Source organism: Ambystoma mexicanum, chromosome 10 (assembly GCF_040938575.1).
Source record: "Ambystoma mexicanum isolate Mex_15411 chromosome 10, UKY_AmexF1_1, whole genome shotgun sequence".
In the NCBI taxonomy this organism is placed as follows: Eukaryota; Metazoa; Chordata; class Amphibia; order Caudata; family Ambystomatidae; genus Ambystoma; species Ambystoma mexicanum.
This window is the reverse complement of record NC_090932.1, coordinates 1,265,681,636-1,265,699,970: the sequence shown is the minus strand read 5'-3', so window position 1 is coordinate 1,265,699,970 and position 18,335 is coordinate 1,265,681,636. Positions and strand designations below refer to the sequence as shown.

General features: G+C 45.1%; 1 protein-coding gene across 3 annotated transcripts in view; it reads right to left on the bottom strand.

Annotated features, from left to right (window-relative positions):
* Positions 1-18,335, bottom strand: part of SLC8B1 (solute carrier family 8 member B1) — a 348,368-nt gene that overhangs the window by 57,210 nt on the left and 272,823 nt on the right. For all 3 annotated transcript variants that reach the window (XM_069619233.1, XM_069619235.1, XM_069619234.1), the window contains one exon: positions 827-957. In XM_069619233.1, the coding sequence (XP_069475334.1) occupies positions 827-957 (131 nt within the window). The remainder of the gene's footprint in view (positions 1-826; positions 958-18,335) is intronic.

Sequence of the window (18,335 nt, the reverse complement as noted above, 5' to 3'; positions counted from 1 at the left end):
TCATTAGTCAAGTGAATGGTGTGGTTTTCATGGCCTTCTGGAATGCTAAGAGTGATTCTTCTGCTCGAAGGGTTGGTGGGAGGGCATTCCGGTGAAGGGGCGCTAGATAGGGGAAGCTGGCACCTCCTGCTCCTGGTAGGGCAAACCTACAATTTGAATTTTATATCGGACCATTTGATGTTTGCGATTCAGAATGTACATTTATAAAATATATATTTTGGTTATTTTTTTTTAAAAAGCTGACGTGTTTCACGCAACCTGGCACTTCATCAAGGCATGCAATGAATCATCACAGGAAGCGATTATAGAATAGCTGCCATATGAGATGTGCACTTGAACAATCAGAAGTTGAGATTTTTCACAAGATCAATGGAGCAGCTCCAGACTTCAAATTTGAATGCCTCCGTAAGCATGTATAGTAACACTTCATTACAAGCCTTGAGAAAGTGTGAAACATTTGTCAGCTTTTTTGGAAAACTAAATATATATTCTGATTCACATACATTGAATGGTTTAGTATAGCTTTGGATTGTAATTCTACTTTAACACCAGCTACTTTGTTGAGCGGGATGCCAACTTCTAAGGATACCCAGAGTTCTTTGCTTATTCAAGAGAAAGTGACACACTGTCCACTCCTTAGGGGAATTGCACTGCACCACCTCACATGGACACATCTAAACTTTCTAGTATGTGGCACAGCTTCCCATATGTCAACAACTTTGCATCATCCCTTTCTGCCTTCTAGAGCATCTCGTCCACCACCCTGGCCTACTTCCAACCTTCTACGCCGTGGCAGGCCAGAGTCTCACGCCATTGGCATAGTTACCTTAATGATCTTGATCAGTCTCCAGTGCCAGGGCTTCCTTCTCCACTTTCTCCAGTCCACAGGGTTCAGAGAATGCAGCAGGATCTGGGCAGTTGTTTCACCGTAAGTGATCAGCGGTTGATATTCATCACCTGCAGAGCAGACCTATGATTTAGACAATCTGTCTTGCCGTTGGCTAGAGAGAGGAGTGGCATTTTCCAGGGACTGGGGCAGAGGTCTGATTTGCTTATTTCCCGCCACTGGCCATTTTCGTAGGTTGAAGGTACTTCAGGGAGAGAATTAGGTCACAATGTATGAAACGGTCTGTCACCTCTTTGCAAGTAACTGGTCAAGCTACAGCGCCTTGATGCCCCAGAGCTTCGCGCACTTTACAAATGTAAAAATGAATAAATAATCTGATGCAGAGCACTGGGAGGTGCAGAGGGCAAAGGCCTATAACAGCCCCTCAAAGTCCTTTGGTCCCCAAAACTAGGACACGGCTGGGAATCACCAATTTCCATAAAGGACTGCGCAAGCAGTTTGTCAGAAGTGCTTAATCAATGGCCCCATACCAGATCAACGATGCAATTGTCTTAGCAAAGGCACTGCTGCCTGCAAAATAGCTCCTTTCTCTCCCGCAGCAATCAGAGCAGATGGTACCTCATTACTGGGAGAAGTATACCCCCCTCCGCCCCATCACTAACATGTCATGCTTGCATCCCGGTTCTCAAGGCAGTTTCATTCAGTTTCTCTAGTGATTAAATATAATTTTTAGTTTGCAAATGTCATGCTGAATGTTGCCATGAAGCATCAGAGTAGACTCCACAGAAAAGGCACACCACTTAGATAAGGCTAGTACCATGGTCTCGTCAGAAAAGGAAGGGGGATGTCTCCCACAAATCAATCCAGAGCCAACCTTGGCCCTGAGGGAGTAGACAATAGGGAGCAACCCTAAACCCTTTTCTTTGTGCCAGCATGGTGTTTTACGGTAACCCTTTGTCTCATACACCATGCCTCAAAAACACCATGCTCGTCGGCACTGTTTCGTTTTCCTCAGAACTCAACCATCAGTGGACCAGCAGAGCACGAAAAAGCAGCCAGCACCCGTCCCAAGATCGGGACAGCCCGGGACCTGTTTCTCAGAGGGCAGCCTGCCTCCCCCAATCTATCAGCACTGGAGAAGCAGCAGCAAGGAAGAGCACACCGACAGAGAGAAGCAGAGATCCAGCCCCGTGGCTACACGGTAGTGAAGCAGCACATCGCGGTCCGCTCCCACGCTGTAACGAGCAGCCATCCTGGGTTCAGGGACCTCAATGGACCACCAGAGACTATTCAAAGGGACCAAGGCGCTCCCCTGGTGGGCACTGACCTTTAGCGAGGTCAGTAGTGAGCCCCTTAAAGAGGAACTTGAACAATGAACTTCACAAACCCCCATGGCCATACCTCAGCGGGTCATTAAGGGAAAAGGGGGCAGGGGTTTCATGCTTTTTTGGCTCTGCAACACCTCCCAGGCAGGGATAATGGAGCAGGATTGGTCAGGTAGAGTTGGCCAATCACAGGAAGAGGAGAAGTATAAGGAAGCAGACGACAGAAGATGGGAAACAGGAAGGTTAAGTATAAGGTGTTATTGAGTACCATTTTGTCATGATATGAAAGTGTGAAAATGCCCAAGGTAATGGGGACTTGGCTCGCCGTGATTAATATATCCATTTCAGATGTAAATCTGCATTGCTAGATAGTCTGTGTGGGAAACAACCGTTACACAATAACAGCCATTAAAAAGTCCTAATGACATCACTGCATAAAAGCGCAATGATGTCATTGCATCTACACTGGACCTGCAGCATGTAAACATCCTGGCTAAAAATGACCACATGATATACTCATTTTTGGTGCAGTGGTTCAGGCCAAACGTTTGTACAAGTAATTCTGCTATTACCAACTGGTTCAGCTTAGATAAATATAAGCGAGATGGGTACAACAAAATAAATATACATATCACTCATAATGCAATTAATGAAAAACAACATGAGTCAGCAGAAAGGTATATCACACATCCATCATAGTTAAATAACAACGGTAATCGTACTAAAATAAGTAAATAGTTTATGAAAAGTAACATGGTCATGTAAATAAATGTATGTGCCATAGTTCTCAAAAGTCCACAAAAACATTCTGATAGTAGGATTTCAAATGTTCACTCATTTGAAGCTGTTCCAATATGGCACACCAATCAGTCTCAAAGGTAGCTCACATGTTTTTCTTAAGATTATTGTGAGCCCTCGCGCTCTCTGTCTCTCTCCACTCTCTCTCTCCAACTCTCTTTTTCCCTCTTGTTCTTTCTTTCTCTTTGCCCTTAGAATTTCCTCCATAACCCCTACTGTTATTTACTACGTTAGGCTACAGAAGTCTCCCTGAGAGCATGGCTCCCTAAACTCAATCAGGGGATTATCTACCATTCCCTACTCTCACCTGGTGTTAGATATTCGAAAGGGAATGGGCTGTGCCTTTCAGACAGTCGGGCTGTTCTTACCTGTTCAGACACTCGTTACCCTCTTCTCTTCTGTCCGAAGGCATCTCCTCCCTTACTCCCCCTGCCATGCTACTCCCTCCTCTCTCGTTGATATTCTCTTTCCCTCTCATGTCACTCACTCCTCCTCCTGCCTCAAACCTTTGATCTCACTTCTCCTCCACTCTATTACTCCTCCAGACTACTAATCTCCACCACACTCCTCCTCCTCCTCCTCCTCCCCCCACTCTGCAGCTGCTCCTCCGACACCACTGCTACCCCTCATGCCCCACTACACATCCTCCCACACCACAACTACTCTTACCACTCAATCCACTCTCTATAACACCATTCACCTTTTGATGTTTGCAGAAATTCGTGAATTGGCATACCTTTATTGGGAAAAATAAGGAAATCTAACAAACTTAGACATACCCTACTATCGAAGCGTGATCATGTAAGATCTCAATTTCTCATTCATTCTCACTTTTGTAATTCCATTATTTCATATTTTTCCAAAGCCTCAAATAATGACAGCTGCAGCTAAACACATTTACATTATCACCACAACAAATAACCTGATCCTGGCTACCTTTATACAAGTAAACCTCTGACACACTACTTTCTAACATGGATGTACATCTATACATTGATATAGTTTCAAGTGACACACATTTCCATGGCTTCCTTATAGGAATGTCTTATTGGAATGCCAATGTGGTCCTGATGAAGGCGTTTGAATTATAGTATGCCGAAACGTAGTGACACATCAACCCATATCCCGAATAATCTTGACTCCAATGTTCCAAACCTCACAAAGCCAAAATGATTATGTCATCCCACTAGGTTTCTAATGGAATTTGGATGGTTAACTATCACACAACTTTTCTTTTGTTTTCTCACTAACTCGCTAAACTGTTTGTATGATTTTAGATGTACAATATGTATTTTTGGAATTTGTATCATCTTTAATACCTTTGAAAAATAAGAGTTGATTTTTGTAAATATGCTGCATTAAATTAATACATTCATGATTAAGTGGGGGTTGTCAGACCCTCTAACTTTATAGAAGTCAATTTAAGAGAAGATTAATAAAAATTGCTTAACCTTTATGACTGGTCTTTTTTTTAATTATTGTTTTGCTTTGTTTTCATCTTTCTCTTCCAGCAGGAATGTTTTTGTTAAGAGTATTTCTGAGTGCGCTAATGATGTATGGGATCCCCATATTGTTATACTGGTGTGCCATCTGTGTCACTGCTTTAAGGAAAAAAGTGCAATAAACTCCCAATTATCATCGATCAATTCTGGATAGGTTTTACCTTTTGAATGTCCCTCACAATCCCATTGTTGGTTCACAGGATCTTTCTCTCCAGTCATGTACGGTCTCTATGAGAACCGCCTTCCTTGTTTGGGTTGTTTGCTGTACGGGTACAGTGGGGAGACCCGGTTCTGTGGTCTTAAATCAGGACTGAGCTTCCCCATGCTGGAGCTGTATAGGACATTGAACTTAAGCCGACCTTTCACAAGGGCCTAGTTTTTCAAGAAAACACAGAGCCACTATATTTCTCAGACTCTCACAACATTTCTGCCCTAGGATCCTGGCTTAGTTGCCCACCAGTCCACTCTCACTCTCCTCCTTGACATCTCCCAAGGTGCTGATACTTAAGGGAACTGTCCCCATTCCCCTTTTTGTCTCCTATATCTTTGTGCTCCATCATGTGCTGGTTTCAACCTTCATGCCAGATTAAACCTTCTCAGACCCAGGGTTCACCCGACTCGAAGCTAACCTTGCTTCTTTTTGGAACAGACATACCCTTTCCTCCCACCACCTTGCACTTCTTCTCACCACTGTTCCACTTATTCTATTCAATCAGATGTTTTGCCTCTCCCCCACTTGTAATCTGCTCCTTACCCCGCTTGGTATTCCTCTTCTCTTTTCATCCACCTTTTCCCAATAGGTTGTTTAGGAAAACCAGAAGACCAGGGTTCGCACTACACAATCACTGTTCAGAGCACCCATGGGCCAACAAACCATCCCGTGGTAAACAACTCAGTACTCAACCAAGGGCAAGTTAGAACTGTCCTTTATTTTCTATAACAGACAGGGATCATACAGGAAATAGGAAACTCTCCAGAAATCACAGCTCCTAAGCCCGTGTCAGAGGATTTTGTTGGGGTTGTTTCGTCAAGGGCTCTTCCCTCAAAACCTAAGAGTTTACATGATTGGGTGGCTGGGGCATTAGTGCCTATAGCCGGCACCTGTAGAAGTTAGCTGACTGGCCCTCATGTCAGGTGGCTTTGCCGGAGCCGTCCCCAAAAAATTACTATTACACTGTTGCAGGGTCACAGGATTACCACTGGACCTTGCCCTTTGCCATCCACCCCTGGATTTGTGTTCCCAGGCTGGCTGGAGCGGGCCTCCTCTGGCTCCACCGGATCATTTGGGTGAAGACCGCAAAATTGAGATTTTCTCTCTGCAATTAGTGAGGATTTATTCTGTTATTTTGCAGGTGGCTTCTTGTCTCTGGGGCAAAGAATGTTCTGCTTATCTCTGACCTTGGCTTTGAGCACCAGCCCTGGACAGTGTGCTGCAAAATCTGTTTTCTTTCGTCCCATATAATGAGACCTGTGGCTTCATGTAATTCTACTAGAGTTTTGCTATAATTTCTATATGTAATATATTGTATTATTTTCCTTATGGGTTAGCGGTAATTGGTCTTTCCAGGTTCCTTATATGAGCCTGTGCTGATACTGATACCATATGGTTTGTTGCAACAAGCGGCTGCAAGCTTGCTCTGCATCTCTTGCTGTTCTTGCGCTTCTACTTGTGGCTAATAAGGGAAAATAAGAAAGGCTTTCGACAGTATGTATATGTATCTGTCATCCTCTATCTACAGAACTGTGTAAGCGTGTTCTTCATGTGCGTGTGTGTCCCTATGTAAACTTCACACAGGAATGCGAGTTTGCTTCGTGGCTAAGGTTACTATGCCGTGGTGTGTCAGCCCAGCTGGATATTTACCATTAGTCAATCAGGTCCAGTGAGGCTAAGCGAATATCTGTTCACATATGTAGATGTCACTGGCCTTCCTGAGGGCTGTCCAAATAGTGACTGGCTTCTTGCATTTCTGGCTCTTCGGGCTGTCATGCTTATGGGGGTCAAGAGAGGCATCCAGGGACCCTCTCTTCAAGATGCTTCTTTTTCTTCCCACCTCTCCAGGTATTACTCTTCTCCTATTCAGCTTCCGATCTTCCTATTCTCTTCCTCTCACCTTCCTACTCCCCTCTTACCTTCCTACTCCCCTCTCAGATTCCCGAAATTGTGTTTTCACCCCATCTGTTCTCTCCTCTGAATCTAAGCCTTCTTCACACAGTCCTTCCTTAGCCCCTGCCTTGTACAGGGCCCAACTCTGGCTTTCTGTGCTCCCCAACTCCAATGGGCTTCAGGTGTGTTTGTAATCTGAAAGGTTGGTTGTGTTGATTCCAGGACCAGTCACATTTCTACGTGTCTCTGCAGTGCAAGCAGATAAATGCTAAGGCTTCCATCTTGGCTTTGTTTCTTATCCAAGCGCTCAGTGATCTGTGGCCACTGGATATATGCACTCCATGGACCTGGTCGCGCTCTCCTGCTCAAACTACAAATGAGAGGAATTTCTAGCCTGCAGGAACACACTGCTCCTTGGGTCTTTTGAATGGTCCAGAATCCACATTTCTAACACCACAATGGTCGTTTCTCCCTGCAGCCAGCCCCGGTTGTACCTTGAGACCGGAGGCAGAGCATGCATCACTTCCATGCCTGGACAAAGGCTGGTCTTAAGGGTAACAGAGCTAGAAATAATTGTACAAGTTACTTAAGTTTGAACCAGCTGTGCTTGTCAATTGCATTTATGGAGAGATTAAAATACAATTAATCTGCTGCAGGTGGTTGTGCAGAGAAGGAGCCTACGCCCAAACGTCCCGCAAAACGCAAAAATTCAACAAGTACGCAACCACACTGTGCTGAAAAAAGGAATTTGTCAAAAAAACTCAATTTTAATCCGAGAAAACAGCCGACACGTGTTTCGACCTCACAGTCTTCTTACGGGCTGCTATAAAGGTACCATGTCCAATAGGACAGTAAAAAAATACAGTGAGATAATACACACATTAAAATAAAATAAAAAACATCGCATCAGGTTGCATTATTGAAACAAACAGAGCATACAAATCAGGAGCATGGACGACGAAAAAGAAAAATCATCATAACAAAACAGTCCAACCAAGGAAAAAAATAAAAATAAAATGAAGGTACAACAACCATCCATTGGCTTTGACACGAAAATATCAGTCAAATAAAAAGAACACATGGAATCACATCAGAGAAAGAAAGACAATTGGTTGGACCGTTTTGTTATGACAATTTTGCTTTTTTGTCCTCCATGCTCCTGTGTCTTATTTTGTAATGTCTAGACATAAAATAGTACCTACACATCTGGATAGTGGTCTACTTCGGAATGGCGTACTTTATATATTTCTGAAGCTATTGGCAGCTGGGCCTTCTGTCTCGCTCTATGACCTTGCAGACTACACCTTTCAGGATTTACCTATTCACCATGCCAAGTTTTCGATATTACAACGTAGGGATGGAAAGCCTTTCACTGGTGTCCCAGTTTCTTTTCATTAAACATGTGCAAAAGGACTGAAATCAGGGTGCACCAGATTCTTGTCAGCTCGTGAAATCAATGTGCTGCACCCTTGCCCCTTTTGGACACAGCGCACCAGGAACACACAAACTATCTCACTCTCAGGGAATTAACCACCATATGGAGCACCTTCCTCCACTCTTGGTCATTGAATAGCATAATAATTTAAATACATATATATGGCTATTAATAAAAACAGAAGGACTTTGTGCAACAATTTACTGGGCCATGTAATAGTTAACATAGATAAATTTGGCAGTAATTGGTGTCAATCCAGAAGTTGTTTACATTAGGTTGGAAGTAGTTGTATAAAGAAACTATTAGCTTAATCAAATTCAGAAATCGTCCTAGGGTTTCTTCAAGACTGTGTGACTGTGGTGTATGAATGAAAGTATATGTAAAAGGGAGAGAGTCAGTCTGATGCCATTGCAAACCCTTCTCCTGAAGCTTTGTTCTTTATCGCAGGTCTTGCGCCATGCAGGTTTCCACAGAAACCCACATCTGCCTGTGGTGACAAAACAGCAATTTGGGAATTGTCAGGGACCAGAAATGAGAGACGGACACAAAGTTGTAATGTTTTCAACATTAGACATGTTATTAAAATAAAAGGGTTTGGCTAAAGGCCTTTCTGTCCCTATCTTACAGAGGGTTTCCCTGCCTAGGAAATCAAAAATAGGGATCAGTCTGTGTCTCGTCATCCAAATTAGGCAAACTGTCCTTGTGTCAAAACCTATCTATCTGACCCTCACACTAAAAATGAAGAACAAAAAGGTGCAAGGTAAATGTCTCTGCTTAAGCAAAAAGTGCGCATAAACTAAGTATGTAAATCCAACAAAACAATCCTTGTGTCCAGGGGATGATTCCCTTACCCTGAACTGTTTCGGGTAGAATATTGAAAATGTTCGGTTCACTCTTTTTCACAGAACACTTTCTTAAAGATGAAACGTGTCTTTTCAAAGCAATAATGTTTTTGAGGATGGTAAAAATATCTCTTAACAACTTAAGTAATGGTGTTTTAAGGATGAGAAACATTTCTTTTCCAAACAAAGCTTTCTTAAGAGTAGTAGAAATGTCTCTTTCCCATAACACTTTCTGAAGGATGATGAAAGAATGTTTTTCCAAGTAATGCTAGTTTTGAGGATGGAAAAGGTGTCTTTTCTATACAGAACCTTCTAAAGATGGTCTCCCGGTGTACTTTCCTGCAAGGAACCTTTTTACAATGCCTTTTCCTTTCACATATCCTAGATGGATTACCTGGTGTACTCCCCTGCCAGGAACCCCCTTGCTGGGCTTGGTAGATTCCCTGGTATACTCTCCTGCTGGGTATCTTTGCCCTATAAGGCTTACTGCCTGATGCACTTATTTCACCAGATCTTCTTACAATCTTTACTTTATCTTTCAGTTCTCTTTAAGTATAACACAGTTGTTCTCCTTTACGGTTTATACTTTATTGTCTCCAGGTATTACTTGTACCAACTTCCCCCCATATTGACATCTCACATATGGAGACGTGTTCAAGTTTTGTTTGTTAACTTCATGGTTAGAATTCATTGGCTTGTGGCGATACTTGTTCCAATCTTCTCCATATTGACATCTCGTATATGAAGACTTCTACAGATCTTGCCTTTCAACTGCTTCATTAGTATTCACTTGCTTATGACAACATTTACTCCAGCGTTCTCCATATTGACCATATATGGAGACTTGTGCAAATTCTGTAAAGTTCCCAATTGTTTGTACGCCTTGGGCTCCCAATGCTTCTGGGCAGACCCACTGGTTTTTGCTGGCATTTCCGACCTAAGGCATATGGCAGCAGCAAAGTCTGTGCTTCGAGAAAGCGTTTCCTGCTCTTCGTCCCCTCCTGTGGTTCTCCTGCAGGCTTCTCCTTCACCCGCCAGTGGAACTCCTGTTCTTGGTTGTGACCACGTCCTCGACAGCCTCTCCACCGCTGCCGGCTCCTCAGCGGTTCACCTTCAGCACCCGCTGTGCTTCTCCCTGTCTCTTGCCTTTCCAGTAGGAAGCACCTGCCTCCTTACACACAGTTTGCTCTTCTGTGTAATGCCTTTGGTTCCGCTTCACCCGCTCTGCATCTATCTTCTCCTCCTCCTTCACATTCAACTGGAAAAGGTAAGCCATTTTTAAATGTCCCGCAGAGCTGATTTCCATTACATCAACTAGTCTGCACATTTAGCTTGGGGTTTCTTCTATTCCACATTAACTCCTTTCACCTCTTCCTCGTCCCAGTACTGGATGTTTTATGGGAGTTGGAGTCCATAGGAGTTTTACATTTTTTTAAATGGCATTGTTTTGAATACTTGTTTGAATCAAAACTGTCAGAAACAGGAAATGTTAAGTGAGTATTATGTACACATGAAGTATAAATGGTATCCTGCCTAGGGCATCGGGCAAGATGTTGTTTTACCACTGGAAGGAATTGTATAATGACAACATACCATCGGGAATGTAGGAATTAAAGGGTCCTCTTCACATGGACTGGAATAATACTGCGTCCCTCCTGATGGGGTCACAACATCTCCCAGACAGTCATCTCCTCCTATGTGATCCTCCCTAATAATAGCACCCGAGGCTCAGTATCCAGTAGCGGCTGCCCTCCCCTGGCCACATGGGAGGGGATTGTAGGCTGGGGATCAGTGATGACCCCACAGGATTCATCACGGAATCGAGCTCCATCCTTTTACAGTTTATCCAGAATCAAGAGACAATTAGAATTTTTAACAAATACACTTTGTGTGATCAGTTCAACGTCCATTGTGGGTCTTTAGGTCATGGTTCCTGGATGCCCTCTAAAAGAGGCCGGAGGATGGAAATCTAGGACACCAGAGCAGGTAAGTGCTTCATGGGCCTGGAGGAGTGGAGGGCATGAGTGCGGGGGCAGCCTGGAGTTAGAGCACAGGGGCATGACATGGGTTCTGGGGGACAAGACAGACAAGATGCAGGGGGTAGGTGAGGAGATTGTGTGGCAGAGGGCGTTGGGGGAGAAACAAAGCCGCAATCGTAATGTTGGAGGCCGCTCTGAGGGGTCCAAAGAATGCAGTCTTTTGGAGGAGCTGGCTACAATGGGTGGGATAATGACAGTCAGTGCTGCTTCCCTGGCTGGAAAAAGATGGTTCCGAGCTAAAACATCAGGCCCCTCTGTTTTAAGCATAGTCTTGATGCTCAAAGCCCCTTCAGGTCTGCTAGACAGACATCTCAGTGTTGTGCCACACCAGGTGGAAATATTCCCTTTTTAAAGCAAGAAGATCTGCTCTTAGCAGTTCTTATTGAAACTGGCAAACATTTCTGCCCTAGGGCTACAGAACTGGACCAAGTTGAATCAGACTTATCATTGTGAAGTCCATAAAACAGATACGCCTTCCAGGTAGGTAATAATTGCATTTACATGCAGGAAATTATGTAAACTGCCTGAATTGTCAATTTAAAATATTATTATTATTAGTACATTACTCGGCTGATTTAAGTGATTGAAAAATCCCTGCTTGCATATCACACCTTACCCATTAAACTGATAGTCCCTTACAGACCTATTTTTTGACACACTACCACAGGGAAGGAGGTACATGCCCAATTTGTGCCGTACTCCCAAAGGTGAGGACACACACACCTTATGTTTGCCACACTTTCACAGGTGAAAGTGTGGCGGGCACACACACACTGTGAGGGGTCAGAATTGTAAGCCATACACAATTTGTCATGTTTTTGGTTAAAGACTTTTATTTAAATGAAAATTGATTGGGAAAATGCCTCTCTGACCCTATTCTAAAGAGGAGTCTCCCTACCTAACAACCAAAAACCAAGGATCAGTCTGTGCCAGGATGTCAAAAGCTGAAAAGCTGTCCTTGTGTCCAAAAAATAAATCATATCCTGACCCTCACACTATACACAAAATGAGCAAGGCAATGCCTTCAAACTGATAGTGACTAAAACGTGTTCACAAATGATAATCAGAATAACTACAACGAGCTTCACGCTTCTGTTACCTTGTATCAAATCCTTCAGCCTCCTCATCTCAGCACTTATGGGAGTTGGAGTCCATAGTTTTCATTGGACACACTGTTTTTGGATAGTTTTTCCCAGTGGTTTTACATGAGAGAACAGTTTCACAAAAAGGTTTATCAGAAGAAAAAAGGGCTTTGTTGGAGCTTTGATTCTTTAGACCATAGGTAAAATACTCCGAGTAAGTGCAGCCAGGGCAGCGTGGCTCTGGGAACTGCAAGGAAACAAGGGACTGTAGGGTTACAGTTACAGCCCCTAAAAGCGTGGTGGGCTTGGAGGCAGTGCAAGAGTGACTGATCAAGAAAGAGCTTGGTACCCAGTGAGACTCTGAGGGCAGCCAAGCACACAGTCAGTGAAGCAGACAGATAGGCCAGCAGGGGAGGTAGAGAGAGAAAGCAGATAATCCAAAGGTTGGAACAAATCCAATCTGGGAGGAGGAACAGAAAAGGGCTCAAAAACAAGCCTCACAGATTTACTGAGAGCTTTCCTCTGAGTTTCCACAGCACGCCGGGGCACCTCCGGCAAAACCTCCACAAACGGCGTTGAGGGCGCCGATGGATTCGGCGTCGACGAGGCACCGACGAATCGACAACCTCTTCGAGGCCTTTGCCTCGAGAATGTCCCTCGACGGACACGGCGCCGATGGCGTCAACGACTTCCTCGAAGGCTTCACAGGTTCCGACGGTCTCGATAGCGTTGAGGACCGGGAACTGGACCTGGCACGGCTATGGCGATCTCCCTTGTCCGAGCAGGACCTCGACGGCTCCAGATGATCGTGCCGACCGCCCGAGTCCAAAGGCGTGCGAGTGGCTGACCAAGCCAGTTCCTTTCCGGCTTCTTTCGAAGGCGCAGACGGAACTGTGCCTTGCGATTCGAAAATCGCCAACATCTGCCGGCGGAATGAATCCCACTCGCCCGACGACGAAGACTTGGTGGGACAAGTCAACCGTCTAGCGGAGTCCTCTTCCGACGAAGACGGGGAAGGCGACCAGTGACAGCGCTTCCTAGAATGCCTCGACGAGGCAGAGAAATGGTGGGAACCACTCCTAGACCGACACGGAGAGTCACCCCTCGAGTCATCGGTCGAAAGCCCACATTTCTTCTTCCATTCCCGCAAGGCCTTAGATGTCAGGGACTGACACTCCTCGCAGTAGTCGGTAGCGTGGCTTTCGCCGAGGCACCAAAGGCAGATGTCGTGCGGGTCCATGATGGACATTTTCGACCCGCATTCCCAACACTTTTTAAAGCCAGACTTCGGGGTAGCAGAAGAAGATGAAGACATATTCGCACAGAAGAATCGAGCACACCGAGATTTCAAAGCATATACTTTGCGGAAAAAACAGAACTGAGGCTACGGGCGCCGTGTGTCCAATATATAACATCCGGTGACGTTGACCCTCGACGGAGGCCCTCGAGGAACAACGTATCGACGTCATCGACCCAGGACGTCCTCTGCCAAAAAATTTCCGAAGCAGCACAGGTACCCGAGTTCCCTGAGCAGCTGTGTTGTTTCTTGAGGCTCCAGTAATCGTTGGGTTGTCGGTGGGGTCTGCAGCAGCTCGGCAGGCATCTGACTCTGCCTGGGTGCGCGTCCTATTGCTCGGACACTTTGCCGGGGCCTGGGGACCGAGAGGTTCATCTCGGCAGCAGCCCGAGTAGTCTTTCCATCTTAGACCATGTTCTACTCTACTTCTCCTCCATTCACGCTTCCCTTTCGGCTGTCTGCTCACCCGGTGCATGGCTAGAGGAGTTCCTCCTTGGAGGATAGCTTTCCTTTTGAATCCTAGCAGAGCGGTCTTTCAACTCCTACACTGGACATTTGCACGGCCTTGGGCTAATCACATCTCGTGAGAAGCTAGACTGCTCACTCTACAGTGATCCTCGGTCTCTCGGTCGTCTTCTTCACAGTACTTGCTTTTAAGCCACAGGTAAGATACTTTGTATTGTCAGGTATTTTAGTCATGTCCAGCATAACCGGTGGATTGATTTGGTCACAGAGGATATTGGCTCTAACCAGAGAGGGGGAAGGAGGATTCAGTATTGGAGAAGGGGTTGGGCATACTGCACTCTCTGAGAATGATTGTCCCCAATGCCACAAAGGGATTCCTCCCCATGTGATCCTCCCTCAGTGTACCACCCCTAGGATGCCTATTGCACTGTGGGTGCACCGCCTTGCCCCTTTGGGGTAAAGTCAGGGATTCGTCACAGTGTCCAAACTTGCTTTGTGCCTAAAAACATGCGCGAGTAACTAAACCGCAAATGAACATCACAATCTTGTGTGAATGCCTGAATCCTTGTGGGAGTGCCTGAATCCTATGTGAACATCACACTATTGCATGAATCCTTGCACAGGCTCAGATCTCCCTCTGGGCTCTCGAGGATGCACCAGAATCCATCATTTTAGCCCATTGGGATTTGCGGATGGGCTCTTGGGAATTCACCCAATCTTAGTGGTGGGTGCTTCTTTTTGGTCACATGGCCTTTAGCCATGTTTACTGGCAGTCTGTGATGGAAGAGATCCTCTTCACTTGTCCCACTCCTGTTTGGCCCCAAAGAGGACTTCTAACTAGGGATCTTTTGTGCCTGAACCATCTTCCCCCAGACCATGGTATCAAACCTGGATCACTCCACATGCCCCAGAGCTACAACACAGACCAAAGAGCTTTGGGGCAGCTTAAACCCAACAATAATTCATGTAACTAGTGCCATGCTTTGTCAGTCCTTCATGCATACCGAGAGTTCTTTATAAAGGACAAGTTTTATTACAATGTAAAGGTGCAACTATGGCGAAAGCATGTCCCCTCCTATTGCCAGCCTATGTATCGCAAAGTTTGAGGAACAAATATGTGAGTAATATAATCCACATCTAGGCCTGAAAGGGCCAACGAACAACACAGAGGATGTCCTAGTCCTGCAGAAAGGTGATATAAACAACCAACATTTTAAAATGGTTACAGGATGTTCAGGTATAACCAAACTGCTTTTCTAGGTAGACTTATTGCCCATGAAGATAGTTAATTGCCTACCAAAGTACAGAGAGAAACACTCTTCTACCATACACTATCCAGCATCCAAAAGGCGTTTCTCAGTAAGTGGTTTTTCCATACACTGCGAAATCTTACTAAAAAGAAGATCCTCTACAAGGTACAAAGCTGCATGATCGACAACTGGAAAAGATAATTTCCCAATACTACAGATTAATGATGAGAGCTCCAAGAAGAGCTTTGTATACAGAGGCGGGGAGTGTTATCACTCAAACAAAATCAATACAAAAGTTGAAAGATTGGTTTATCACTTGTGAAGGCATCATGACATAAGACACAGACACAAGATATCAAGTTTAACAAAAGAATATTTATTGATTTAAATGTAAGGATGGTTGAAGGCCCAAATTGCCCTACTCTAAGGTGTGATTTCCTTACCTGGATATAACCAAGGAAAGTCTGAGAAAAAGCATTCAACTTAAAAGTGTGTCTCCAAAACCTATCCTTCCTCTCAACTACAATAAGCCAAGGTGTAGGGATGTAAAAAGTAAACAAAAAAACAAAAAAAACCAGTGTTCAACAAAAGGTTCTCAGCTTCTTCCAGCTCTCAGCTTTCTTCCAGCTCCCTTCCCCACTCCCCCCCCCCCCCCCCCCAAGTATAAAACAGTTCCACAAAAAGTGGCAGTTTATTCCAAGTTCAAGATTATATTGTTTTGAAGCCATCATCAGGGTTCCCTTCCCCAAGTTCCAAGCATCACAGTTTAAAGCACAAAAGAAAGCATTGAGGTTGCGTCCTCAAAGACGACAAAGGTAGTTCATGAAGTCTCAGGGTTCCCCTCCCCAAGATTTGCATTTTATCACAGTTCAAAACAAACAAAAGAAAGGGTCTTGGCTGTTCACTTTGGCCCATGAAGGTTCATCTCCTTTCTTCATCTAATAGGGTTAACTCCAAGATGTTATCTGATTAATGGAGTTAACGTCACAACATGTGATAGTTTGATTTAACTTGAAAGATCAGTTGCTTCAGAAATTCAGCATGCAGTGGTTTTGAATGATTGCACAATTCCTGTCACTCCTAAGTTCAGCATGCAGTGTGTTCAGTTTAATTATAAAGCTCGTATTCAGTTCAGTGTTCTTTGGGCATTGGTGTGGCTTACAATGTTGTTTTCATTTAGCCCGCTATAGAATATGTATACCCTTCACTTTAAAAGATCTTCCCAATACTTGAGATATTCGAAACTGTTCTGCTTTAAAGGTACGTGACCACTCCGATACAAAGTATTCCTTGTGCTTTAATGTTCAACAACAGGAAAAGTCTAGAACCGGAGACCTTCGAAAATATGCTCTTCTGATGCACGCAGCAACTCTGCTACAAGATACAAAGCATTTCAGCACAATGGAAATGTTCATTCACTCGCGCATTGGGTTTCTTATTTCACAGAAACTCACCGGCCTCTTTAGTAGTTGTCCTCGCAATGCAGAGCACACAAACTGCAGCTTCTGCTGGCAGGGACCCAAGTCCTGCCCCCTAGGTACCCCTGGGCCGGCTTCTCTGCAACACGGGATGAGCACTTTGATTCAAAGGGAAAGGGGCAGCCTTTCCACCTGGCTCCCTTATCCACTGCCAGTCCGCTACATGTAGCTCCTGCTCCCACGCCAGGCTGTGTCAGACCACCCCTCCTTGCAGTCCTCAGCGTTCGGCATGCTGTGCACCACAGACCTTCCCACAGCAGTTCCCTACAACAGCTCACCTCTCTTCCAACAAGGTTCCCAGTAGATCACAAAGGCTTCCCTGCTGCTGCTCTGCATGTTTGTTTTTTCCTCCTCCTTTTAACACCTGCAACCTTCTAACAGGTTGCAGGTGTGCTCTCTCAATCAGCCTTGCCTGACCATGATTAAGATTAAGAGGATATGCCTAACTTTCACACCACCTTGCAGGCATCTTCTTCATCCCAGTACCAAAGTGGTGAAAGTGTGTGGTGTTCATTACTCTCAGTTGCCTCTTCCTTGTCTCAGTACTGTCAAGTGTCCGATACAATGAATTGTGGGGAGCTGTCTTAAAATAACTCATAAAAGTTGGTGAAGGGTTAAGTTGTTCATCACAAGGAAAAGGGGGATAACATGTCTCGCCTTAGATCATCCCACTCCCAATCCTCAAGGACCCTCCACCCATGTGATCCTCCCTCGCTTCTCCGGCCCCAGGGTTAGGATCCAAAAGCGATAGCCTTTCACTGGCCACCTGTGCATAGGATCCTAGAGCAGAAGATGTGAGGACACCCTCGGGTCCTTCCAGTTATGGTTGTAGAAATCCTTCTAGGACAGGATCCCTCAGGTCTGGGAGGCTGAAATTCGGCATGAAGGTAACGTATACCACAAGCTGGCCACCACCAAAGTTCCAGCTGCAAACTCAGAACAGCAACTGTTTGAGCGAGGTAGCTCACTGGAGAACTGGTCAGTCCACTGGGTGGTCCAGGGACACTTCTGAAGGCTCAGGACAGCTGGATCATTGACAATACGTTGGGACTGATTGATCCCACCAGTCCAGGGGTTGAAGCACGGCACAGGGCCAACTCAGATCAGGTAGTCCAACAGTGCTTCACCGGGTCAGATGCAGGAAGAGATGCTGGACCTCTTCAGGAATCTTCTTGGGTTCTTCAGTCAGCTGGTTTTCAACGAGTGATTCTTGGCTCCAAAGCTGATCTGGAGAAATTGCTGCAGGAGTCCTCTTCTAATCCAAAGTTCAACGTGGAAGCAAGCCCACCAGTGGTAACGATCTGCACCATTCAAACAATCAGTAGTTGTCTAATCAGGAACAACTCTTGGTTTCACTCCTGCCTCACACCTAGTCTCACTGGCACCATAGATGTGGAATAGGACAAGACAGTTCCACCCTGCTCCTGGGGCCACACACACATACACACAAAGGCATCGCTAGCCTGGTAAAGCTGTAGCTTTCCCGGGCAAGTGCATGGCCTCATGGGATTTCCTGACCTGGCAAGGCAGGAAGAAGGCCAAACAACAGCATGGCCAAAGAACAAGAGAACATCTTGAGTTTCGCCATTTTAGGGCACTGGCCATGTTCAGTAGCTATACGTGGTTAACGTGAATGTGCACACTAGAAATAACACACATGGTAAAAATATTGTTGCTGCCCCTAAGTAACCACAAATCCCAAGTGTAAATGGCCAGGGTGATACAAATGTATTCTCCTTGCACTGCATTGTAAGATGCCGTGTGCAATGGTAAAGAGTTACAAAACATAAAAGACAAAACGGGAAACATAGTCTGAAGGAATGATCTGTTCCCCCATAACAAAATGAGCAGAAGGCAGGGGAAGTGAAGGT